The sequence below is a fragment of the Cydia pomonella genome, chromosome 12 (genome assembly GCF_033807575.1).
Source record: "Cydia pomonella isolate Wapato2018A chromosome 12, ilCydPomo1, whole genome shotgun sequence".
Taxonomy (NCBI): Eukaryota; Metazoa; Arthropoda; class Insecta; order Lepidoptera; family Tortricidae; genus Cydia; species Cydia pomonella.
In genome coordinates, this window is record NC_084714.1 from 3548315 (window position 1) to 3570074 (window position 21760).

A 21760-nucleotide genomic window follows, 5' to 3' on the forward strand; every position below is an offset into this window, starting at 1 on the left:
GAGGATATAGCGAAAGCACCACAATTTGTTTATTTGCGAATCGTCTTACATGAATCGCAAACTAAAAGACAAACATTCGCGATACAATCGCGGCATTGCAGCGCGTTCACTAAATCTGGACGCACTTTTCGACCGCAACATCTTCCGTCCATGATCCTCAATCACGATAAATTACCTGCAACAAAAGATTATGTCAAAATTCGTAAACATTCTCGCCTTATCACAAAGGATTAAAGTTCAAAATTGTATACAAGTATGAAGTAAATAAATCTCGCGCTCGGGGAGTCGTTATAGAGATGGATGAGAAGCAGCGGCGATTACAGAGGAGTTATTGCAGTTTAAAAACAAGAAAAAACAGAAATACATCCATGCTACGGTAGTTATCTGACCTCAAAGATCAAGATTGTTGTCTGGGGGTCGATTGGTTGTATTTATTTATCGGTTACTGTAGGCATGTGATCGTTTATCGCGAGATAGATCTACTGAACCGCAACCAACGCATATACATAGATAACACATGAAGTATTGGTACCCTAAAAGATTATCATGCCACTTCGAGTTTTTTTTCCTGGCTTCAACGTTCTGTCAATTTGCACTGAATTCTCCAATGTCGGTGTTGACTTTCCACGTGAAGAGTATGTTCGGTATAGTATTTTGAAGTTGTGGGAGGATGAGTTTTAGGTATTCGAGTAACTAAAATTCATGTATGTGTTGATTGAGGGGGATTTCTTTATGACTAACAGGCCAATTCGAAAGTACATTGATATCGAAACGACATCTAACTGATTTCACTCAGTTATCGTGCATTTCACTCGTAATCATCCGTGCATGTATTGCCGCGGGCGGGACGCACGATAACTAAATAAGATGATTCAAACATCATTCTGACGTCAATGCAACGTTCGAATAACACACGCTAGTGTGAGATGAACGTGGCATAAGGTCACACTGAACTAGTTTTGCTTTGGGACCGGCGTAATTTTTTTTGTATACATTCTCTTCTTCTTATCGTGTGAAGGGATCATGACTAAATAATATTTTGCCAATATTATTTAGTCATGATCCCTGCTTGCCACCTCTAACCCCCGGGGGGGGGGGGGGGGGGGGCTTTTATGAGGTCTTCTACAGTGCACGTAGTTGGCCACAGGGAACACTCCATCATATGTTGCGTAGTTTGTAGGTCGCCACATTCGCATAGTACATCACTTTGTCCCGAGTTGATTCCCCATTACACATACATTAAGAACTGCACACAATTTCTATTTCTAAATAAAACTTCTAGCAAAATCACCTTGACACCTACAATTGCAATTGTCATCACGTCCCCATAGTTCCGAGTTCCAGCTTATAAGGCGAAGCACATCCAAGCCGCAAATCGCATTATAGTTGGCGGGAACTTATAATTATTTTTGTCAAGTTAAATGAGACTTCCGAGTCTGGTTTTATTGAAATGGCGGACTTAGGCTTTCAATTTATCTGCTTGTTCTTAACTTCGTTCTCTAACTCTGAAGTTATTATGATTTTTCTAATTGTGTTTGAGTTCTGTATTTGCTGTAGGTTTAAAGTTTTGAAATGGTAACATAGTTCTTTTTTACAATTGTGTTTAAAGTCTTTGTTAGAGTCTGTGCGAAAGAGAAGGTCGTAGAATGTACGGGCTTCCTCGCATTCCACGCACTCCTTCTCTCCTTCCGCACAGACTCTTCTGAAAATAATAAATTTAGGAATGATAACCAAGGAAGTAATTTAGACGACCGGTTTGGCCTAGTGGGTAGTGACCCTGCCTATGAAGCTAATGGTCCCGGGTTCAAATCCTGGTAAGGGCATGGATATTTGTTCCTGAGTCATAAGTGTTTTCTATGTATTTAAGTATTTATAAATATTTATATATTATATATATCGTTGCCTAAGTACCCTCAACACAAGCCTTATTGAGCTTACTGTGGGACTTAGTCAATTTGTGTAATAATGTCCTATAATATTTATTTGTTATTATTATTATTATTTATAATAAATTAACCCAAGAAAGGCGGCCGTTAAACAAATTAGCGTGCGAAAATGAGAAATTAGTAGTTTTAGTTTTTCTGATAGTATCCGAGGTCTTTAGTGTCAAAAGTTGACCATTGAGGTATCCTAAGGTAGTGGTTAAATCACATTTGTTCGGGAAATATTCGTTATCAACTATAATGGCAGGGTCGCCATGTAAGAGAGGCGACTGTTCCATGATAAACAATCAGGAAAAATGATGATGATTACATTTAAGAAAGTTTATTTTATTATTCAACATCCTTACTAAAACCAATAATATTACTAACAACCAAACTGTCGAATAGAAAACTTTGTATACGAATTATTGAATATTAAACCTAATTAGACTTTAATTGAAGGGAAGCTTCCTGTTGACCACGTTCCTCCAAACTTTGCAAAAATATTAGCATCAAATTTTACAAATGATGACGCCCAAACAACACCTGATTGCTTTAGTTATTTTGATCGATTGCAGCCGCTGAAGGGTTACGAGTTAAAGGCCACCTCCGGTCATCAAATACAATTTCGTCGGACGGGTGCTGACCTGCAGTAAATGTGGCCGTAAATTTGCTGCTAAAATCAGTTATATCAGCCACCTGATAGCTCACGAACGTCTCGCTGATTAATCAGTACGAAACAGACGCCGTGGTCCGGCCAGGGGCCCATTTCTCGAACGATATTAGACTAATAATATTAGTCCACGAACTGTCAAGTCGTATGGGTTACCATGGCAACACACTAATAATATTAGACTAATACCGTTCGAGAAATGGGCCCAGAACAGCAGTCACCTATGAGTTGGTTGGTTGCATAAGTACGGGCGAATCACATACAAGGAAGATTCAATTGGATTAAATTAATGTAACGCAACGCAAATGTATTTTTAATAAGTTCAATGTATGTGTACCCCAATGCAATTTATTGTACTAGTTCACATAAACCTTCTACTATTCGCAAATGCATTAGGTACACCGATGCTCAAAGAGCTGCTGTTACCCGAGTTCGGCAAGTAATTAGAATTATATCCAGAACCTACAGATATTCAAATCAAACAGCAATTGCGAATTCACACCGGCAAGTCGACGGTCAAGTTGGCAGGCGAGTAACTCGCCGCTCTAAACATGCCTCTTCTATCTGCCTTTGAAAACACATTAAATTTTGTACCTTATAGCACAGGAACAAGATTGATAATTCAATGAGTTTTCAGTCGCAGATAAGATGGTTATGAAGTAACTCGCCTTAATAAATATACCTGTTCTATCTGTCTGAAAACTTCTTCAATTATGTGCCATATAACATGGGAGTAAGATTGAAAATTGAATGAGTTTTCAGTTGAAGATACGGTGGTTTGATGCCAGTGCAGAATCTAGTTTGAAACTTGCAGTTTTGATTATGTTACCGTAATAAGATTATTTGTCTTTTTGAGAAGTGGATATATTAATTAGTGTGTGGATGTGAAACTGCAGAGCAGAGATCGGAACCGGTTTTTTGCAAAAACATCGAGATAACCATATATTTCGGTTTATTATATACTCTAAATGTAGGACTCAGTTGTGTTTTCAGATAACGACTTCGTATTATTAGATTGCCTAATTAGAAATGAAGTAATTAACAAAGAACGAAAAAATACCGTTTTCGTTCCCATACAAAAAATACCGGTTTCCGATCCCTGCTGCAGAGGGTGTAACTAGTCAGTAGGTTTAGGGCTACACGACTTGTAGTAATTTTGATTCGATCCCCCATTTTAGAACTTCAACTAAACATATTCTACTAAACATATTTAGATGATACAAGATATATGATATGTACGCCATTTTTATTCAACTTTTGCTATATATCGTGTCATTCACGAAGACGCGTGCCTTGACTCGTAATGTCATGTTATTAAAGGTTAGATTGGACAAATCTGCGCGTCATATACGAACTATATAGCATCAACTGTGAAACAAAATAAAAAGTCCAGGTCTGCGTACAGTAGAATTGAACTATTTTGTAATCATGAGAGCAAAAATTGCTTAAAGTGAGTACAGTCGCGTACATATATCTCGTATCACTTAAAAACGTCACCCTGTAAACAGAATTATTGCATAATAGACCACATAGGGAACAGATTTCCCTGACCAATCGCCCCCCGGTCGAAAACTCTTATAGTGGTTAACGGCTATGTATGATGAACCCTCGTGGACGTCAGATGCCGCTCCGTTGGTGGGTTGAGGAATGGCAGCCACCGAAACACGTAAAAAAATTGTCATCGCCTCCCGTTTGATACTTTGTCCGATGATAGTTCAGATGTTATTGATAGTTAAAAATGTCGTCAACCGGTTATATTGCGGTGGTAAGATCGTCAGCTGGTCGTATAAACATCTAAAAATAAGCGCGTTATCTTTTTATGACAGTAATAACAAATAATGAAACGTTCATCAGGTGAAACGCCTGAAACGCCATAAACGGATTACGCAATTTACACATTACGCATACTTTACGGACATAAAGTGGTAAGGCGCGTATTTTTAACATGTTTATTTTACAGCTGACGATCTTTCCCACCGCGATACTGACGGTTTCTTTATTTAAAACATCTGACGAAATATGCTCCTAGCCCGCGGTCTATAAAGTTTGCGATACATAATCAAATCTAAATAACCAAAAAGTTCTTCAACCTGGACATACGGATTTAAAAAAAAAAAACACTCTGGACATGCAAAAAAGCAGGACATATCTGAGTTAAAAGTCAATTCTACCAGCAAACATGAGAAAACAATTCAAAATTTGCATCAAGATTGACTTTGCCACTCTTATAGATAAAATGCAAAATTCTCATCGGTTATTAATGAATAAAGAGAACCTTTTACAACGTGGTGTGAAACAATTTTAAAATATAGTAGAGCATACCTTAAGGCATTAAATCTTGTGCAATAAAGCTAAAAGGAAACTACAAAAACGTTATTTAGTTTGTTTAAACCTTAAAACAACATCTCTAGAAAACGCACGAAACAACATCACTAGAAAACCGCACAATGTAACTGTTATTTCTAAAAGTCGGTAAGGTGTTTAAAAACCCAATTAAATACATTTGCTCGCCACGTGAAGGAACCCACACTAAGCCGGCGGCGAATTGCACCAACTTTTGATAGTTTAGATTGCCAGTTCGGAATAGTGAGGTGCCCTACAATTACATACCGATAAATCAAATAAGTTTTTTTTAAATAAATAGGTATTTTTAGTTGTTTTATATGAAAGTAATAAGTTTTTGTCAAAAAAAAAAACATTTTTGATACAAGCTTTACCGTTGTGCCACACTACGTTTTGGTGCCTAAATCTCCTTTGATGCTAAATCTAATAGTCATCAAATTTTGATCATTCTTCGTATCTTTTTCCTGTCTCATTCTCTCTAAAATATACTTCTTTATAATCTAGTCCCAAGAATTAGGACAGCCATTAATTATTCTTAGTGATTAATAAAAAAAGGAAAACATAGAAATAATAACTTAGGTAGCTAATAATTTAAATAGGTAGTCTTCTATACATATAATAAAGCTGAAGGGGGTCGAAAGTCTGTACATGGAAGATATTCGAAAAAAAGTAGGCTGGGGATACTAAGAATCGTTAACAGAACACGTTCCAACAGTTTTTAGAATTTTTGTCTGTTTGTCTGTTTTTCTGTTTGTCTGTTTATTTGACCTCGCATCACGTGAAAACGGCTGAACGGATTTTGATGCAAACTTTACTAATCTGTCGAGAAAATGCCCGGCCAAGTTATAGGCTATAAAAATTCAACCCCTAGAAGGGGGGGGGGGGGGTAGCCACTACACTCGATTGAGTTAAGTTTGCACCTGAATCTTATGGCGCTACTTAGGAAGGAGGTGCAACCTTTTACAACAAATATGTGCTACGAGTATCGAGTACCCTGCTAAACTAACAGATATGGTGCTGAAATTAAGCCACCGAGGAAGGATTTTGCCAAATTAACTCTAAAGTTAGAAGAGGGGGGTACGGATATCAATTCAATTTCAATTGTGTTGATGTAATAATACAACGCAATTAAACGACGGTAAATTAATTGCCATACATTGCACAGTGCCATCTTTTGGGAAACTGAGTAAAAATTTAGTAATCAAGTAAACTAATAATTTTTAAGAAAAAAAAACCGACTTCGATGAGGTAGACCGGTGAAAGAACGATTATTGTTGATTTTTGATTTCATACAATTAAATTAAAAAGAGGCGTCCTACGCCTAATTATGTAGAAAAGGAGGTAACATGTTTTTTTTGTCACTGCACCCACCTTGACACATCAGATTTGCCCTATGGTTGACTGGTAAGATACCCGCAATAGGGTATTCGACTGTATTTAAGATAAATTATTTCACACCATGCATGAAATAAAGCACCAGATAATTATTAAAAAAACTAAATAGGATAGAAATATAAAAATGTGTCTTGAAAACCTAACTACTTAACAAACATGTACAGAGAACAAATTGCCAAACGTGAACTACCTATGCATCGTTGAAGAGTTCCATTCTGTTCATCATGAACAGTTCCACTTCATCAAATGTCACTTCTACAAATGTAAATACTTGATTTGTTGATGAAAATACAAAAATCACTATATGTATGCCTTTCACATTTGAAGAGTTCCCTCGATTCCTCATGGACCCCATCGTCAGAACTCGAACTTGACAAAAATTTGTCTTGAAAATCTAATTTACTTAACAAACACAGCGAAGACGACAAATCGCCAAACGTGTACTGTGTATCGTTGAAGAGTTCCATTCTGATCATCATCAGCAGTTCCACTTCATCAAATGTCACTTTTTTAAATGTAAATGCTAGATTTGTTAAAGAAAATACTAAAATCATTATATGTATGACTTTCATATTTGAAGAGTTCCCTCGATTCTCCTCCTTTTGAAATCTTGAAGTCGGTTAAAAATTAGTTTACTTACATAGTTAAGTAGTGGCAAAATCAACACACATATCAAGACGCGTATAACTGCATAATTATTTAAAAAAATATTTTCTCCGTCATGAATTATACCTAATCGTAATTTTATCGTATCCATATTCATACGTATCGCCTGCTTAAAGCACTTAATAATGGCTACGAAGGTGGGTACTATGAAAAAAAAATATTCTTTGATGTTTGCGGTGTAAATGTCAAACGATTTGGGACTCGCATTATAAAATGCGAGTCCCAAATCGTTTGACATTTACACCGCAAACATCAAAGAATATTTTTTTTACGCAACGTATAAACGCGTTAAAATGCCATAAGAACTAAAAACTGAAAATGCCTTCCCAAAAAAAAGCGAACCTTTCACGAAAGTCTCGCAACGCATTGAGGCTACGAAACTATAGCGACGATCGTGATTTTAGGCGTAGCCACAACTACCAGAGACGTTATGCACTATCGTTCCATCCATTGAAAACCTCATTCGTAGCGTGTACGGAAACCTTGGCCATTCTTGGGTTTGTACGCGGAAATCGAAGGTACATGCAGTATATAATTCCATTAACACTGTCTTGGATGAAGGCAATGTCACAACATAACTAATCCCTAGGGGGGGGGGGGGGGTACCCGGTAGAGTTCCTTAGCTCATTGAGTGCTTCAGGACTCCCAGCCCACACATTAACCCTGAAAGTTGGAGTTCCAGTCATGCTTCTACGGAATTTGTCGCCTCCGAAGTTATGCAACAGAACCCAGCTAAAAGTAGTGCAGCTGCAGCAAAACCTCATTGAGGTGCAGATATCCTGACGGGGTGCGGCGCCGCAGAAGTCGTGTTCATCCCGCGCATCCCCCTCATCCTGAGCAGTTTCCCGTTCCACTTCAAGCGCCTACAGTTCTCCGTGAGCGTCTGCTTCGCCATGAACATCAATAAGTCGCAGAGGCAGACGCTGCGCGCCGCTGGCGTGGACCTGCGCACGGGCTGCTTCTCGCACGGGCAGCTCTACGTGGCGTGCTCGCGCGTTACCAGCTGCACGGAGCTATTCGTGCTGATGCCCGCCGGGGAGACTCGCAATGTGGTGTACAAATAAATATTGTAAAATATCAATGTTACGTAAATATACTATTACATACCTACTTATTCGTATGTAACTGTAGATATAATTATATGTATACATTTAGTTATGCATACATAAACATAACTGTAAACAAAATGTAAATACTCGGCCTCAAGTTTTTGATATCTACGAGTATTCTCCTTTCCTCTAATCCTACTTCTAACTAATAGGTATTACACCTAAATTCGATAGTGTTCGGAAGTATGGATTTCTATGGGTATATTTCTTACCTTTTCTTGCTTAGACTGATTGGTCTGGAGCACCGATTTGGATGATATTTTCCATGGACATGATTTGGATAGGAGCAGTCAAGGACGTAAAAAAAATACAAAAGTGGAACTGTATTGTCCGATATACATCTACTACTTTATGTCGTTTAAATCACATCAAAAATTTGAATAAGGACGAATTTGAAAAAAAATAACAATTGATTTGGTACCTAATTGTAAAATATTTTATCTAGACTACAGTCCTCTAGCGTATCCATCTGTCAACTTTACTTCAAGTTCCACCTCCAGGGGAGAGGCAGAGAAATTAGCGGTGAATGAGCCGGTTACTGACACAGACCGAATACCACGCGGGCGGAGCCGCGGGCACAGCTAGTATAAAATATTATAAGTAGTAAGTAAGTAATACATAATGACGGTTTTAAGAAGAATGTACAGACTTGTCACGAAGTAATATTTTACCGCACTAGTGCGATAATTAGCACATAACGTAACTAAGTTGAAAATTTAAAGGGCCATATGTTCTGTAAAACGTTGTACGATGTACGATACATGTGCAAATAGGTAATTCGCAACTCGTATCGATTTAAAACACTCCCTTCGGTCGCGTTTTAATTTATCGCCACTCGTTTCGAATTTCCTATTTTCTGCACTGGTATCGTAAATAACTAATGTATTATACAAGATAGAAAGTAAATTAGTTGATAATAAAAAGCGGAGCTTGTATGGAAACTAGGCTTGAGTTGACCAGAAACTAAGAACTATATATTAAAACGGAATGTATTTGGTCGATATTTCTTTTATGATATTCCTGGGGATAAGAAAATATGGATATGGAATAATTTGTAATTCACTCCCTCTAAATATCAGACAAGCTCGAAGTAAGTTTTCTTTCAAGCGGAAGTTACGTAAGCATTTGCTAAAACAAGAGTTCGAATAATATTCATTAATATTAAATTTATATTATGTATATGTGTGTATTATATTAATAGTGTATATGAATATTTGTATTTAGTAGTTTATAAATATATTAGTTTGTTTTCCTTTTTAAACATTGATTTTTTTCTCTCTCTGCATTAATTGTGTCTCTGTTTGGCCTTATGGTTAGTCTACTAGTCGGTAGAGAATGTCATTTGGCATTAAGTCCGCCATTCGTATATTTTTGTATATATTGTGTGTAATAAAGTTTGAATAAATAAATATTTGCGGGTACATCACTAGTTTAGAACATTTTATAGCCAGTTAATTAGTTAGTTATTTGGTCTTCCGCAGTTTCGAGTAACGTGGCTACTTTGCTCGAAATTGCTAGTTATGTTTCGAGTTTTGAGATAGGTAAACTGAGTTTCAGAATTCTGATCCTATATTTATGAAATCTAGGTATTCTAGGAGGTAGGTAGGTATAGGTAGGATTTATGAAATCTATGTATTTTGTGTCGAATGAGCAGTTTTTGGGTCTTGAGTTAAACAAAAGGACGTCAGGTAATAAGTGAATCGAAGATAAGGTCTCTGGTTTCTCGGCCTGTTTTATTTCTCGAGGCACCAGGATTTACCGAGATTTTCGAGAATCTCGAAATAATATAATATAGGTAAAATTTTCAATAAACTTGATGATACCTATTTTCTAGATATCTCTTTAGTGGTATTGATTTTATTCGCGTCCCGACTAAGAACAAAAGTTCTCGAGAATTCTCGAGTAGAAACCCTACACTTCCTTTAGGCGGGGCAAGACGGGTTCGTATTAAACCAGTTGAGTTTTAGGCCAAAATCTGAGTAAGTATGACTCTAATGTTGCCAGTTTCTATTTAATTCTGATTCTGAGTAAGTTCGATAATGTATAGAGCATTTTATTAGTTATCCAAGTTCCTAAGATGTCAGGTTATTAAGATCTCAAATTCCTAGCTCTTCAGATGCTCATAATGCCGGATTCTGAGTAGGTCAGAAAATCACATAACCATTGTGACATTGTCATTAAGAACTATCTATTAATTACTTTATCATATTTAATCTTAAAGTGGCCAGTATCTCAGATATCTGCTGATTGTACCTGGCCTTTTCGAAATTAAATATACATAAAATCTGTCCTAATAAGAAAGCGTTATTTCCAGAATTCATCATTAAAAGAATCTGCTTAATATTTTAATCGAATCGTTGCTAATCGGATGAGATAAGAAACTGCATAATTCCGATCCCAACTTATTACCAATCAGACGTATTACTGTCATGTCACGGGACCATATACGAATCTGACCTACTCAGAAATTGTTTTAAAAAGAAAGTGACTTCTATATCATAAGTCGTATGTCGATATTGTTTTGTTCAGAAAGATACCTATGGCGAATCTGGCCTCTACAGAGTCGGGCTTACTCAGATTCGGGCCCAAAAACGAAACTGTCTCAATACGAATCTGCCCTGGCCCGCCTAAAGGCCCAACACTATCTATGTATACGCGTTTTTGCTTGACGATTTTTATTACCTTATTCATAGCTATCGTTGTGCGACACTCACTTAAGCACTTTTTGATTCAAAATTCTTCATTCGAACTCACTAAATATATATTCGAAATCTCATTAGATAAATTTAATTGCAGCGCCACCTGGTTAAGCTTTGCGTGTTTAACATCATTAGTACTGATAATACCGAAGACATTCAGTTTCTCTAATCATGCGTAATCTTCACGAATAAGGGTATATTTCCAAAACACTTCCATAAATAGGTTGGAGCATTTTCCCGTACTTTTACCATTCATTACTTCACATACCTGCTTTATTTACAAAACGTCGTATATAGAAAGAACGTTATAATGTAGTTAGACCTTTTGTAAATTAGTCTCCCATACCAGTCTCTTTTACAAAACGTCATATGTTAAGAGAACGTCACATGTAGTTACTACCTTTTGAAAATTAGTCTAGCATAATTCGTCTAATGACGTCTATTGTCCCAGAAAACTCACGCAATACACTCATAAGCCCTTGTGTCTTATTATTATGGTATTTAGGGTGGGAGTTGAATGGAGCCATGGGAACGACTTTCTGCAGATTATGTTGTAAACGTACTTTCAGGCGTATTCTGACTTTAATAACCGGTTAAGTATTAAATCAGAAGCGCTGGTGGGCTAGCGGTAAGAGCGTGCAACTTGCAAACCGGAGGTATCGTGGGTTCAAACCCCGGCTCGTACCAATGAGTTTTTCGGAACTTATGTACGAAACGAAATATATTTTGATATTTACCAGTCGCTATTCGGTGAAGAAAAACATCGTGAGGAAACCGGACTATAATTCCAACAAGGCCTAGTTTACCCTCTGGGTAAGGTCAGATGGCAGACGCTTTCGTAAAAACTAGTGCCTACGTCAAATCTTGGGATTAGTTGTCAAGCGGACCCCAGGCTCCCATGAGCCGTGGCAAAATGCCGAGACAACGCGAGGAAGAAGAGTTAAGAATTAAATCAGATCCATATCTCAACCAGAATTAATTCTTAACCTATTATTAAAATCAGAATACATCTTTGCGATATTGTACGAAGGTTTCTGCAGATAAACTTGTAGAAGCTGAGTTGTTGCTATAGAAGTGTAGATCTCGCGGAGCTTAAAACTGAAAAACTGTACAGCTTCGCCATTTTGAAAAAAATCCAATAACTGCATAGAAAAAAATAAGTTTTTGGCAAAAAAATTATTTTTGGTACAAGTTTTTATCGCTGACAGTACTTTTCTTTCCCCAAGTAACTAATACTCATCGAGACAATTCTAAATACCCCAAACACAATTAGGTTACGTTATTTTATCACGGAGTTCCTATTGCCACCTCCTGTTTCCATCATCAGATCATCTCGATGGTACCATAATATTGCATTGTCACCCGACTTACATACGAGGTATGTGTGCAAATTTTCAGCTTCATCGGAAACCGGGAAGTGGGTCAAATTAACTTGCAAGATTTGATTACAAACAGACAACGATCAGGTGAAAGTAAATAAAAGCATGTAAAATATATATTTATCAAACCTGCTCACAAATTTTCACGAGAATCGGTTGAGAATTGCGACCTGGAGAACACTCGGACATGCGAACAATGTTGACCGAATGTTAATTCTAAATTCTAATTGATCATTAACTATTACCATAGATATCGCGGCAAACAAAAAGTCTAATGCTCAACGATTTTCCGCTAATATTATAACCAGATAACCGGAACTCTATTTTCAACTCTGACGCTTACTCTGGTTATAATATTAGCTGAAAATCGTTGAGCATTAGACTTTTTGTTTGCCGCGATATCTGTTGTCGAGTAGCAGTATTGAGAGTTCCGCTACTCGATGCTAGATGTCGACTGCGAATATTATAAGCATTTTGGTACCAAAACTGATGTATGGAGTGAGCACTCTATTACTTCTTATTTCTCTATACTATTACAAATTGAACCTTAAACCGTAACGGACGGTTAGAATTTACGGTTCAATTTGTAATGGTTACAGGTCAATTACATTAATGTTTCGGCCAACACTGCATACGAAAGCATATTTGCCCAAGCCGAAACGGTGAACTTTGTTATCGCTTAGACAAAAACAGCACAAAATAACAAGGGAATGAATAAATAAAGTCCAACTAATTATATTAAAAGACAATTCGCTTTTGTGGTCGTCCTATATATTATAACCCGAGCGTATAATAATTTTGAACTACGCACAAAATTTAACTATCAGAACCCCTAGTGTACATTTATTCGATTGCGTGACGTGACGCACACGTTTGCGTTAAGTCTCATTTTGTATGGGATTTAGAAACAGCGCGCCAAGCGGAACGTTTTGGAAACTGAAAATTCCATACAAAATGACACTTAACGCAAACGCGTACATCACGATTCGCTATCGAATAAATTTACACTAGGGGTACTGGTTGTAACTATGTACGTCATATTCTTCGATATCACCGGTCGAAATTAGCTGAAAACTATAAAAATATATAATAATATAAATTTATTAAGAGCCTAGTCGAATGCGAATCCTGGTGAGGGCACTTATTTGTGTGATTTTTTGTGTTTATCACAAAATTTCTATGGATGTTTTCGATAAAAAAAATTTTTTGCATAGCATTTTTCAACCTGTATATTTCAAATTGACTAAAACACAATGTTCCTTACTCTCTACTGCTTTTAGTAAGCGTTCATGAATTATTTAACCAACTTAGCTTATATCTAAGAGCTAGTGCACCTATCTTTCAGCCTAATTTGCCTAAAGCATTAAGCGAGTGAACAGACAAACAGACGGGGGAACCGCGCATACATAATTACTAATATGAAAATGTATGCGCCTTGCTTTTGCCTTTGCGTGCCCCACGTGTCTGCTACGTTACCATTTTCGAGTTGGATACGTCATTTGACGGATGTAACGGAAAATTAAGATTTATTAAAAAAAAACATTTGACCCGAGTATGTCCTTAAATTACGTCCAAAAGAGAGCTATAGTATGTGAATGTCATCCCGCTTTGTATGGTAGGGCACAGCACAGCAGACGTCCAGAGAAGAGAGCCCAACTGGGGAAGTATCTCCACCTTACAGAAAACCGTAGCCAAATAACACTAAACCCTACTCATAGTGTTGTGTTCTTGCCGGTGAGTAAGGTTGCTAGAGCTCAACGAGGGTGTGCGGATTGTTACCCCCTTATTCATAAACGTCTACTAAAGTTAACAAGCCGCTAATAATCGTTTGTCCCTTTCCATCATACCAATACGTCGGGAAAGGACAAACGATTATTAGCGGCTTGTCAACTTTAGTAGACGTGTAAGAATAAGGGGGTTAGAGTCGGCACCGCGCATGTCTCTTATTACAGATGGTACTATTCTATGAAATCAGACGTCTATAATGACACTTCGAGAGTATATTCTATGCCTACGAAGCTGATGGTCCCGGGTTCAAATCCTGGTAAGGGCATTTATTCGTTTGTTGAGCATGGATATTTGTTCCTGAGTCATGGGTGTTTTCTATGTATTTAAGTATTTATAAATATTTATATATTATATATATCGTTGTCTAAGTACCCTCAACACAAGCCTTATTGAGCTTACTGTGGGACTTAGTCAATTTGTGTAATAATGTCCTATAATATTTATTTATTCTGTCAAAGTCAATGCAGAGCTAACTCTGACTACTAATTTCTCTCTCTCATTCTTCTCTGTCTAATTTCTGACTGAAAACTAATTTTGACTAAGTATACTAGAGCTGATTTGACTGTTATGGACTCTATAGAGTATATTAGGCGAAAAATAAAGTGAGCCGATGAATGCTATCTCTAATAGCTCTTTTACATTAGGACAATAAAACAACTACTCCCGTTATCGCTTACGTGCCCTACTTGGACTAAACGCTAGCATTTTCAATTCGAAGTCAATTGTTTAGTACATTTTTGATACAAGCTTTCATCGCTGACTATACTTTTTCCATAGGCAGCTTATACTCATCGAGACAATCTTAAAAACCCCAAACATAATTAGGTTGCGTTATCACAAAGTTCCATGGTCACCTCCCATCTCCATCATCAGATCAGCTCAATCGTACCATAGTATTAAATCCTCACTCGACTTACATACGTTTGCAAAATTTCAGCTCGATGGGAAACCGGGAAGTGGGTCAAATTTAGCTTCAAATATTTAACCCACACAAACATACAGTAGGGTTCAAAAGTACATGCACAAGTTATAAAGGAAATCATTCATAAATTGTCCATGCAAATTTGAACCTGATGGTACATAACTGCATACTAACAGGGCAAGTTAAATAAAAAAAAAGATTTATGTAAAGAAACCTTAATTTAAAAGTAAAGACTATTTGTGTCGAAAAAGTGTTCCATTTACCTAATAACGTGTCGATATTATCTCAGAAACACCAAGTATTATACTTGATGAAAAAGACGTGCGGCAAAGCACTTCACAATTTATGACCAATTTATATTTCGTCTACCTTACCTACACTACTCATTCTTACTCATGAATGACGCGTTTGAGATCAACGAACATTGCCGAGTTGACCCGAACGTCAATTACTGACTAAGAAGCGGATTCAAACATATAAATTGATCTCAATTTCATTTCATTTTGAAGTCCTTGGACTGCGCATCTCGCTCATATGAATATATAATTACATATTGATGTGAGCAGGATGCGCTAATTCATAGCAACAACAGATCTTGTACGAATGCCGCCCCAGACTTAGTCGCAGTTTTAAATCATCTAGAACGACAGAATATATTGGATCAAATTGGTGGCTGGACGTCTTTACTGGGTCTGTTCAAAAGTTAACTATAGCGGTTCGGGTCTCAAACAAAGGGAAAACAAGGTGTCCGAGAATAACTTGAGCAGGTGATTTTTTTTTGTTTTTGTTAGATAAGTTTTGCATAAGACAAATATGAAACAAAGTAGTGGCCTATCACATATACATTTTAAAACTATATTTCCATACCCAATGTTTGGTGGGAAAACATTTACTTTCTTTTTGAATTTACTTATTAAAAAATATATTTAAACTTTAAAAATGTCGGTGTGGGCTAAAGAAGTCTGCGAATATTTTATACGTCATTATATTTCATTTTATAAAAAGTTTAAATAAATTTTTTAATAAGTAGATTGAAAAAGAAAGTAAATGTTTTCCCGCCTAACATTGTCTATGGAAATATAGTTTTAAAAAGTATATGTGATAGGCCACTTCTTTATTTCATATTTGTCTAAAATGGAAGTGCTAAATTTCTATGAAAATATTAAGTTTATAGTGACGCTGTCACATTTTGGCATTACCTTGTCGGCGCAGTTAGCTTAAACTGACTCTATCCATCAGTGAAAATTTCAGACAAAAATGAGGCAATACAAATACGCTGTGGTTGAATTTTTGGAGCTGCCTTACGAAGACATTGAAAAATACGTGTACGTCCTAGACTCCTGGATAAAGTGGTGCAGTAAAGATATTAGTGAAGTTACAGTGGCGTATCCAAATCAGAGAAATAAAGAAACAGATGAAATGATTAAACATGATGTTGAATACTCGGAGTCTTGGCCTTTGTTCAAGGCATCCGTAAAAGCTAGTACAGGTGAGTCGGTGTATCATTATAATTATAGGACTTAATATGTTTGTGAATTATACACCGTGGGCTGATAAAACCCGACGGATTTTAAAGATGTATTCTTGACCGCATTTAGATAATAAAATGTCACAGAAACTTTTCTGAAATCGGTCTTGTTTTAGAGATAATGACAATTTTTGTAAAAAATTGTTTCTGTAATAACTTAGTGAAAAACTCCTTTTTGGCTGCCACGCTGTTACTATGTGACTTGGTTTAGATATACCTGTTGGCAGACAATTTTTTTGCCGAATTTTCCCAAAACTTATATAAAATTGTTTGCTCCTCATGACCTCAGGAATGCGTGGTTAAAATCTGTCGGGTTATACCAGCCCACGGTGTATATTAGTGTGTTATTGTGCATTGTGCGTGGGAACGATAGACCAAGACCTTTATTATTAATTATTAAATATGTTTCATGTCAGTATCGTATCGCAGGAATGTTCAAAATTACCTTTATAGTTTTTTGATATCATTTCGTAGTGCGTATTTGTATCATAAGCACACCCAGAATACAAAATAAATAATATTAAGTTTTTATATACCTATGTGTGATACATATGTTGTAATAAACTAAAAAACAATAAATATGGGCATAATTTTTGCAAAGAATGTCTTTTTACCAAATTGTATATCAAATTATATCACTTCTAACCTTATCAGTATTGGTTTAGATCTTTATGTTGATTGGTTTCAGATTCCTATGCCTGTGCAAAATTTGTAACTAAACGTTATAATAAATCTAAAGATGATAGAAGTGACCGGGATTTTATAATATATCCTGAATTTCTGCCATCATTTCTATTATGTGACAATGATGAACATGAAAACGATGAAAATGAAAACAACAAAAATTACCATTTTCCAACACGAGTCGATGGATGGTGCGTCAAGTATCGAGATGATTCATCGTTTACGTTGCCTCAAGAATATAACCCCAATGACCCTAAATGGATGTTGAAACATCGTGTGAATAAAAATGGACTTGTTGAACTAATAAAAACAGAAAGAGACAAAGTATATGTCAATGCCAAAGCGATGGAAAAGTTGAAAAAATCCAGGAATTGCATGGCCCTAGTTCGAAGTTTACTTGAAGAAGTGTTCATTGATAACGCTTTGAATGTTTGCGAATGGGAAAGGTCAAAAAATTCTGCAAGGCCCGAATTAAACAAAAATGCACGGGAACAATTAGTGATGTGTGCTATGAAAATTTGTCAAGAGAAAGGTTGGGGGATGAATAGACACAAGATCGAAAGTTGTTTACGGAGGAAGCTTGAAGAAAATCATATCGCGACTTACGATGTTATTTTGGTAAGAAAAACAGTGGACAGTCAAATACCCGTAATTGAACTATGCCGTGCTGACTCTAAATCACAGTAACTGAAAATTTTCCAATTTTTGTCTTTTTTGTGATCTGCATCGAGAGGTCGTGACCTTAACCCGTGACGGGGGCAAAAATACACCAGTGTTAATGATTTGTTCAATGTGGACTAAAGTGATATCGATATCGAAACGAAGAAATTTCTAAATTATAATAACAAATCAAACAAACGTGATTCCTTGAATTAAACCTTGTTAATTAAGAGCGTCAGCTTTTTTATTACAAACTGCAAGTTTTCATTGATTGCAACTGTATATTTATATTCAATATCTTACATTATCTAGAATCGTTATGACAATCTTCAAAATTCCGACAAATAATAATTCAGCTCATTTTATTGTAAAAACGATTATATGTAATATATAAAAAAAACATAACATTGATGTGGCAAGTACGCCAGAAGACTCATAAGTAAGTTTATCGACATCGACTTATAGTAAGTTTCACTTGCCCTCACTCTATTTAAACGATAAACCAAATTTCCCCCGAAATATACGGGTATAGTCGCATTCTGGAACGACACGACGGCGATGCCATACTTTGAAGGATGAAATTTGAGAAGGATAGTCTTGAACAGATCGCCAAGATCCTTGCTATTTAAATTTTATAAATTTTTATTAGGACAATAAAAAGTTAACGAAAAATAGACAATTTATGTCCAACCACAGGTATGGCGTCGTTCCACATTAGATCGTGACACAATGGACCCGTGCATATTGGCACGGCTGCACTGCATTTACATTTCATTTCAACTGTTGCCGTGCCAGGTGCGCAAATAACCAGCCATTGTGGAGTGTGCATGGGATTTAGCTCCTATAGGCATCTAAAATCTGTAAGAAGACTAATGCAAACTACTGGATACTCTGATGCAACACAGCAGGTATAGCAACTCTAGTTTTTAAGCACTTTCGTTTAACTTCATTGCACAAATAAATTCGAGCGTGCTGACATGAAACCATACTTGTATGAAATTGGAATAATATCAGGGGCCCATTTCTCGAACGGTATTAGGCTAATATTATTAGTCCACGAACTGGGGCCCATTTCTCGCACGGTATTAGTCTAATATTATTAGTGCGTTGCCATGGTAACCCATACGATTTGACAGTTGGTGAAATATATCTAATACGCTTGGGGAAATAGGCCCCTGTCAAGCCTTGCCTCGGTCCTTCAGTCTACAATCGATTACCCGATTGTATTAGAAATGCAACTTCCACTGAAGGATTCAGATCTAAACTAAAAAAGTGGCTTCTTGGAAAGATGTTTTATGATTATAGCGAGTTTTTTGACATTCCACTTGTGATTTAATAATTTAATGCTTATAACAGCTTGACATTTATATTATATTGATTATATTCTCATTGTTAATGATTCATATACTGATAATTTTAATAATTAATAAGGTAACACACCTATATGTAATACCGACCTGTAACAATTGTTACCAATAAAGTTTTTCATTTTCATTTTCATTGTCAAGTCGTATATGTTACCATGGGAACACACTAATAATATTAGACTAATACCGTTCGAGAAATGGGCCCTAGTTAGCCTAGCTGTCATTCGCGCGGGCGTCGCCGTCGCTCGCACTAATACTTGTACGGACAGGTCCGAGCGAAATGAACGCACGAATGACAGCTAACTGGTATGAATAATTGGCCTGTTATACTATATGTGGCGGAGGCTTCCTGTCGACCGCCATCTTGGTGACATCGTCTTGTGATTAATTTCTATGTTTTTTCTCATCAATGTTGATTAAAGTGTAATTTAATTTCTATATTTTTGCGCATTAATTTTGTTTTTAGTGTAATACTGGTTGCTTATTATGTAGTAAAGCAGTAAACTATTGTGGAAATGTGCGAATAATGAAGAATTAATAGGGATTATTACGCGAAATTCTGCTTAGGGGGCGCCACTACGACAATCCATCACAATCCGAGGGTCCATCGCGAAACAAGAAAATTGAAATTTCGTTATAATATAAAGAGGTCGATAACTAAATATTGATTTTCGCGTTTCCCGGTAGGCCCTTTGTCAACAAACCGCCTTGATGCATCAATGTCATATTTTATCTTTGAAAACTTGTCAAAAAGCAGTTGGAGGCAAAGTATTTATAAGCTACTCTATCGTTTGCGAAAAGTGCTAGTGCTGCACTCTGACGGCAGAACGTTGCAGTAATACTCCCTATTTTGATACGTGTTTAACCACCATTTTGCCCCCCCCCCCAACCCCAAGCTACCCACGTCGCTCCTTATAAAGTCCAGCCATGGCTTTAACGGACGGTTACAGTTTACAGTTCAATTTGTAATGGTTATTTTTCAATATTTTCAATTCTTACTCACGTTCGGCCAACACTGATTATTATAATAGTCATTTTATTTATCCCTACCTTGATACTGGCTAAATTGTCTGGACAGAAGCCTTTTATTTAAAAAAACTGAACAAAAGTACTATATGTGTATCAAATGTACTACTTAAATAACTTAAATAAATACCACTTCTTGGTATCTGACTAGTAAGGCCTGTACGTATGAGGGCATTGGTTTGTGTGATGAGCAGTTGAGCACATATACTTGTTCCTGAGTTATGGGTGTTTTCTATGTATATGTATTTGTAAATTATATATTATATATATCGTTATTTGAGTGCCCACAACACAAGCCTTCTTGAGCTTACTGTAGGATTTAGACAATCTGTGTAAGAATGTCCTATAATATTTATTTATTTATTGAATAATACATTTTCATATTCACATAGTATTAAGGGTAAAAATTGAAACAGTTTTGATATCAAACCAAGTGGAGTTAATCTTCGTCTGGTCGAGTAGTCGTGATCAGATATCTCTTTCATGTTATGAAAAGTACCTGAAAAAGAAAAAAAGCAAATCAGTAAATAAGATTCAAATACTTAATAATTTTTACGTCATAACTTATTGGTTAAAAAAGACGATTACGTTTTACTCGTAACTAACTTTCAATGCAATTAAATCTTTGCAAGTCAATTCAAACATAGGTATTTATTCATTTTATGATATATGAGGCAAACGAATCGTCTGATAGTAAGCCATTATTACCGTCGCCCCTGGACAACAACAGAGGGGTTGTAAATGCGTTGCGGGTATTTAAGATGGGAGTATGCTCTTTTCTTGAAGGTTTGAGGTCGTATCGGACCGGAAATATCGCATTTTACTTACAATAACTTAACTAAGATGACAATACAATAATTTGATATCATCAAACTAATCTGATGATAGAGCCAGAAGATGGAAGTAGATAGAAGACTTTTGATCCTAATGGATCCCCGGAGATTGGGGATGAAATGTTAAAACTTTTTAGGAATGTTAAAACCTACTTTTTACAAATTGTATGATGAATGTCTTGGGAACTTTTGTGATGTCCACAAAAAGAAGCCGATTTTCACAATTTTTTTACAGACGTATTAGGTAATTTAAAAATTCACCACAAAATGAAAGTTATGAAGAAACGGAGGCACTGTTATTATGAATCCCACTCGCATACACATTCACACATTCACACACACACACACACACACACACACGCACGCACGCACGCACGCACGCACGCACGCACGCACGCACGCACGCACGCACGCACGCACGCACGCACGCACGCACACACACACACACACACACACACACACACACACACAGACAGACACAGACACAGACACAGACACAGACACAGACACAGACACTTACTCTTAAAATCTAATTTAATAGTGTTACCTATTGTTATAAAATATTATAGATCCTTAATTGTAATAACACAATTGAATCGGGTCTGAAATTGTATACTTATTGTAAATTGTAATAGTAAATAATAATCAGATTTGTAAATTGTATATTAATTAAGTTAAGTACAGTTTGTTGTTTTTACCCTATTTCCTAATGGAAGAGCGGGGTCTCCCGACACAAGTATTGTTATACTTAATGGGAGATTCCAGC

General features: G+C 36.5%; 2 protein-coding genes across 3 annotated transcripts in view; one reads left to right on the plus strand and one right to left on the minus strand.

Annotated features, from left to right (window-relative positions):
- LOC133523314 (low-density lipoprotein receptor-related protein 2) overlaps positions 1–21760 on the minus strand; it is a 506862-nt gene that overhangs the window by 185862 nt on the left and 299240 nt on the right. The gene's annotated exons all lie outside the window — the stretch shown is intronic.
- On the plus strand, positions 15256–19262 carry LOC133523288 (uncharacterized). The gene is made up of 3 exons (XM_061858791.1): positions 15256–15663; positions 16148–16385; positions 17113–19262. Exons 2-3 carry the CDS (start codon positions 16154–16156, stop codon positions 17793–17795), a joined length of 915 nt encoding a protein of 304 aa, XP_061714775.1. The 5' UTR covers positions 15256–15663; positions 16148–16153; the 3' UTR covers positions 17796–19262.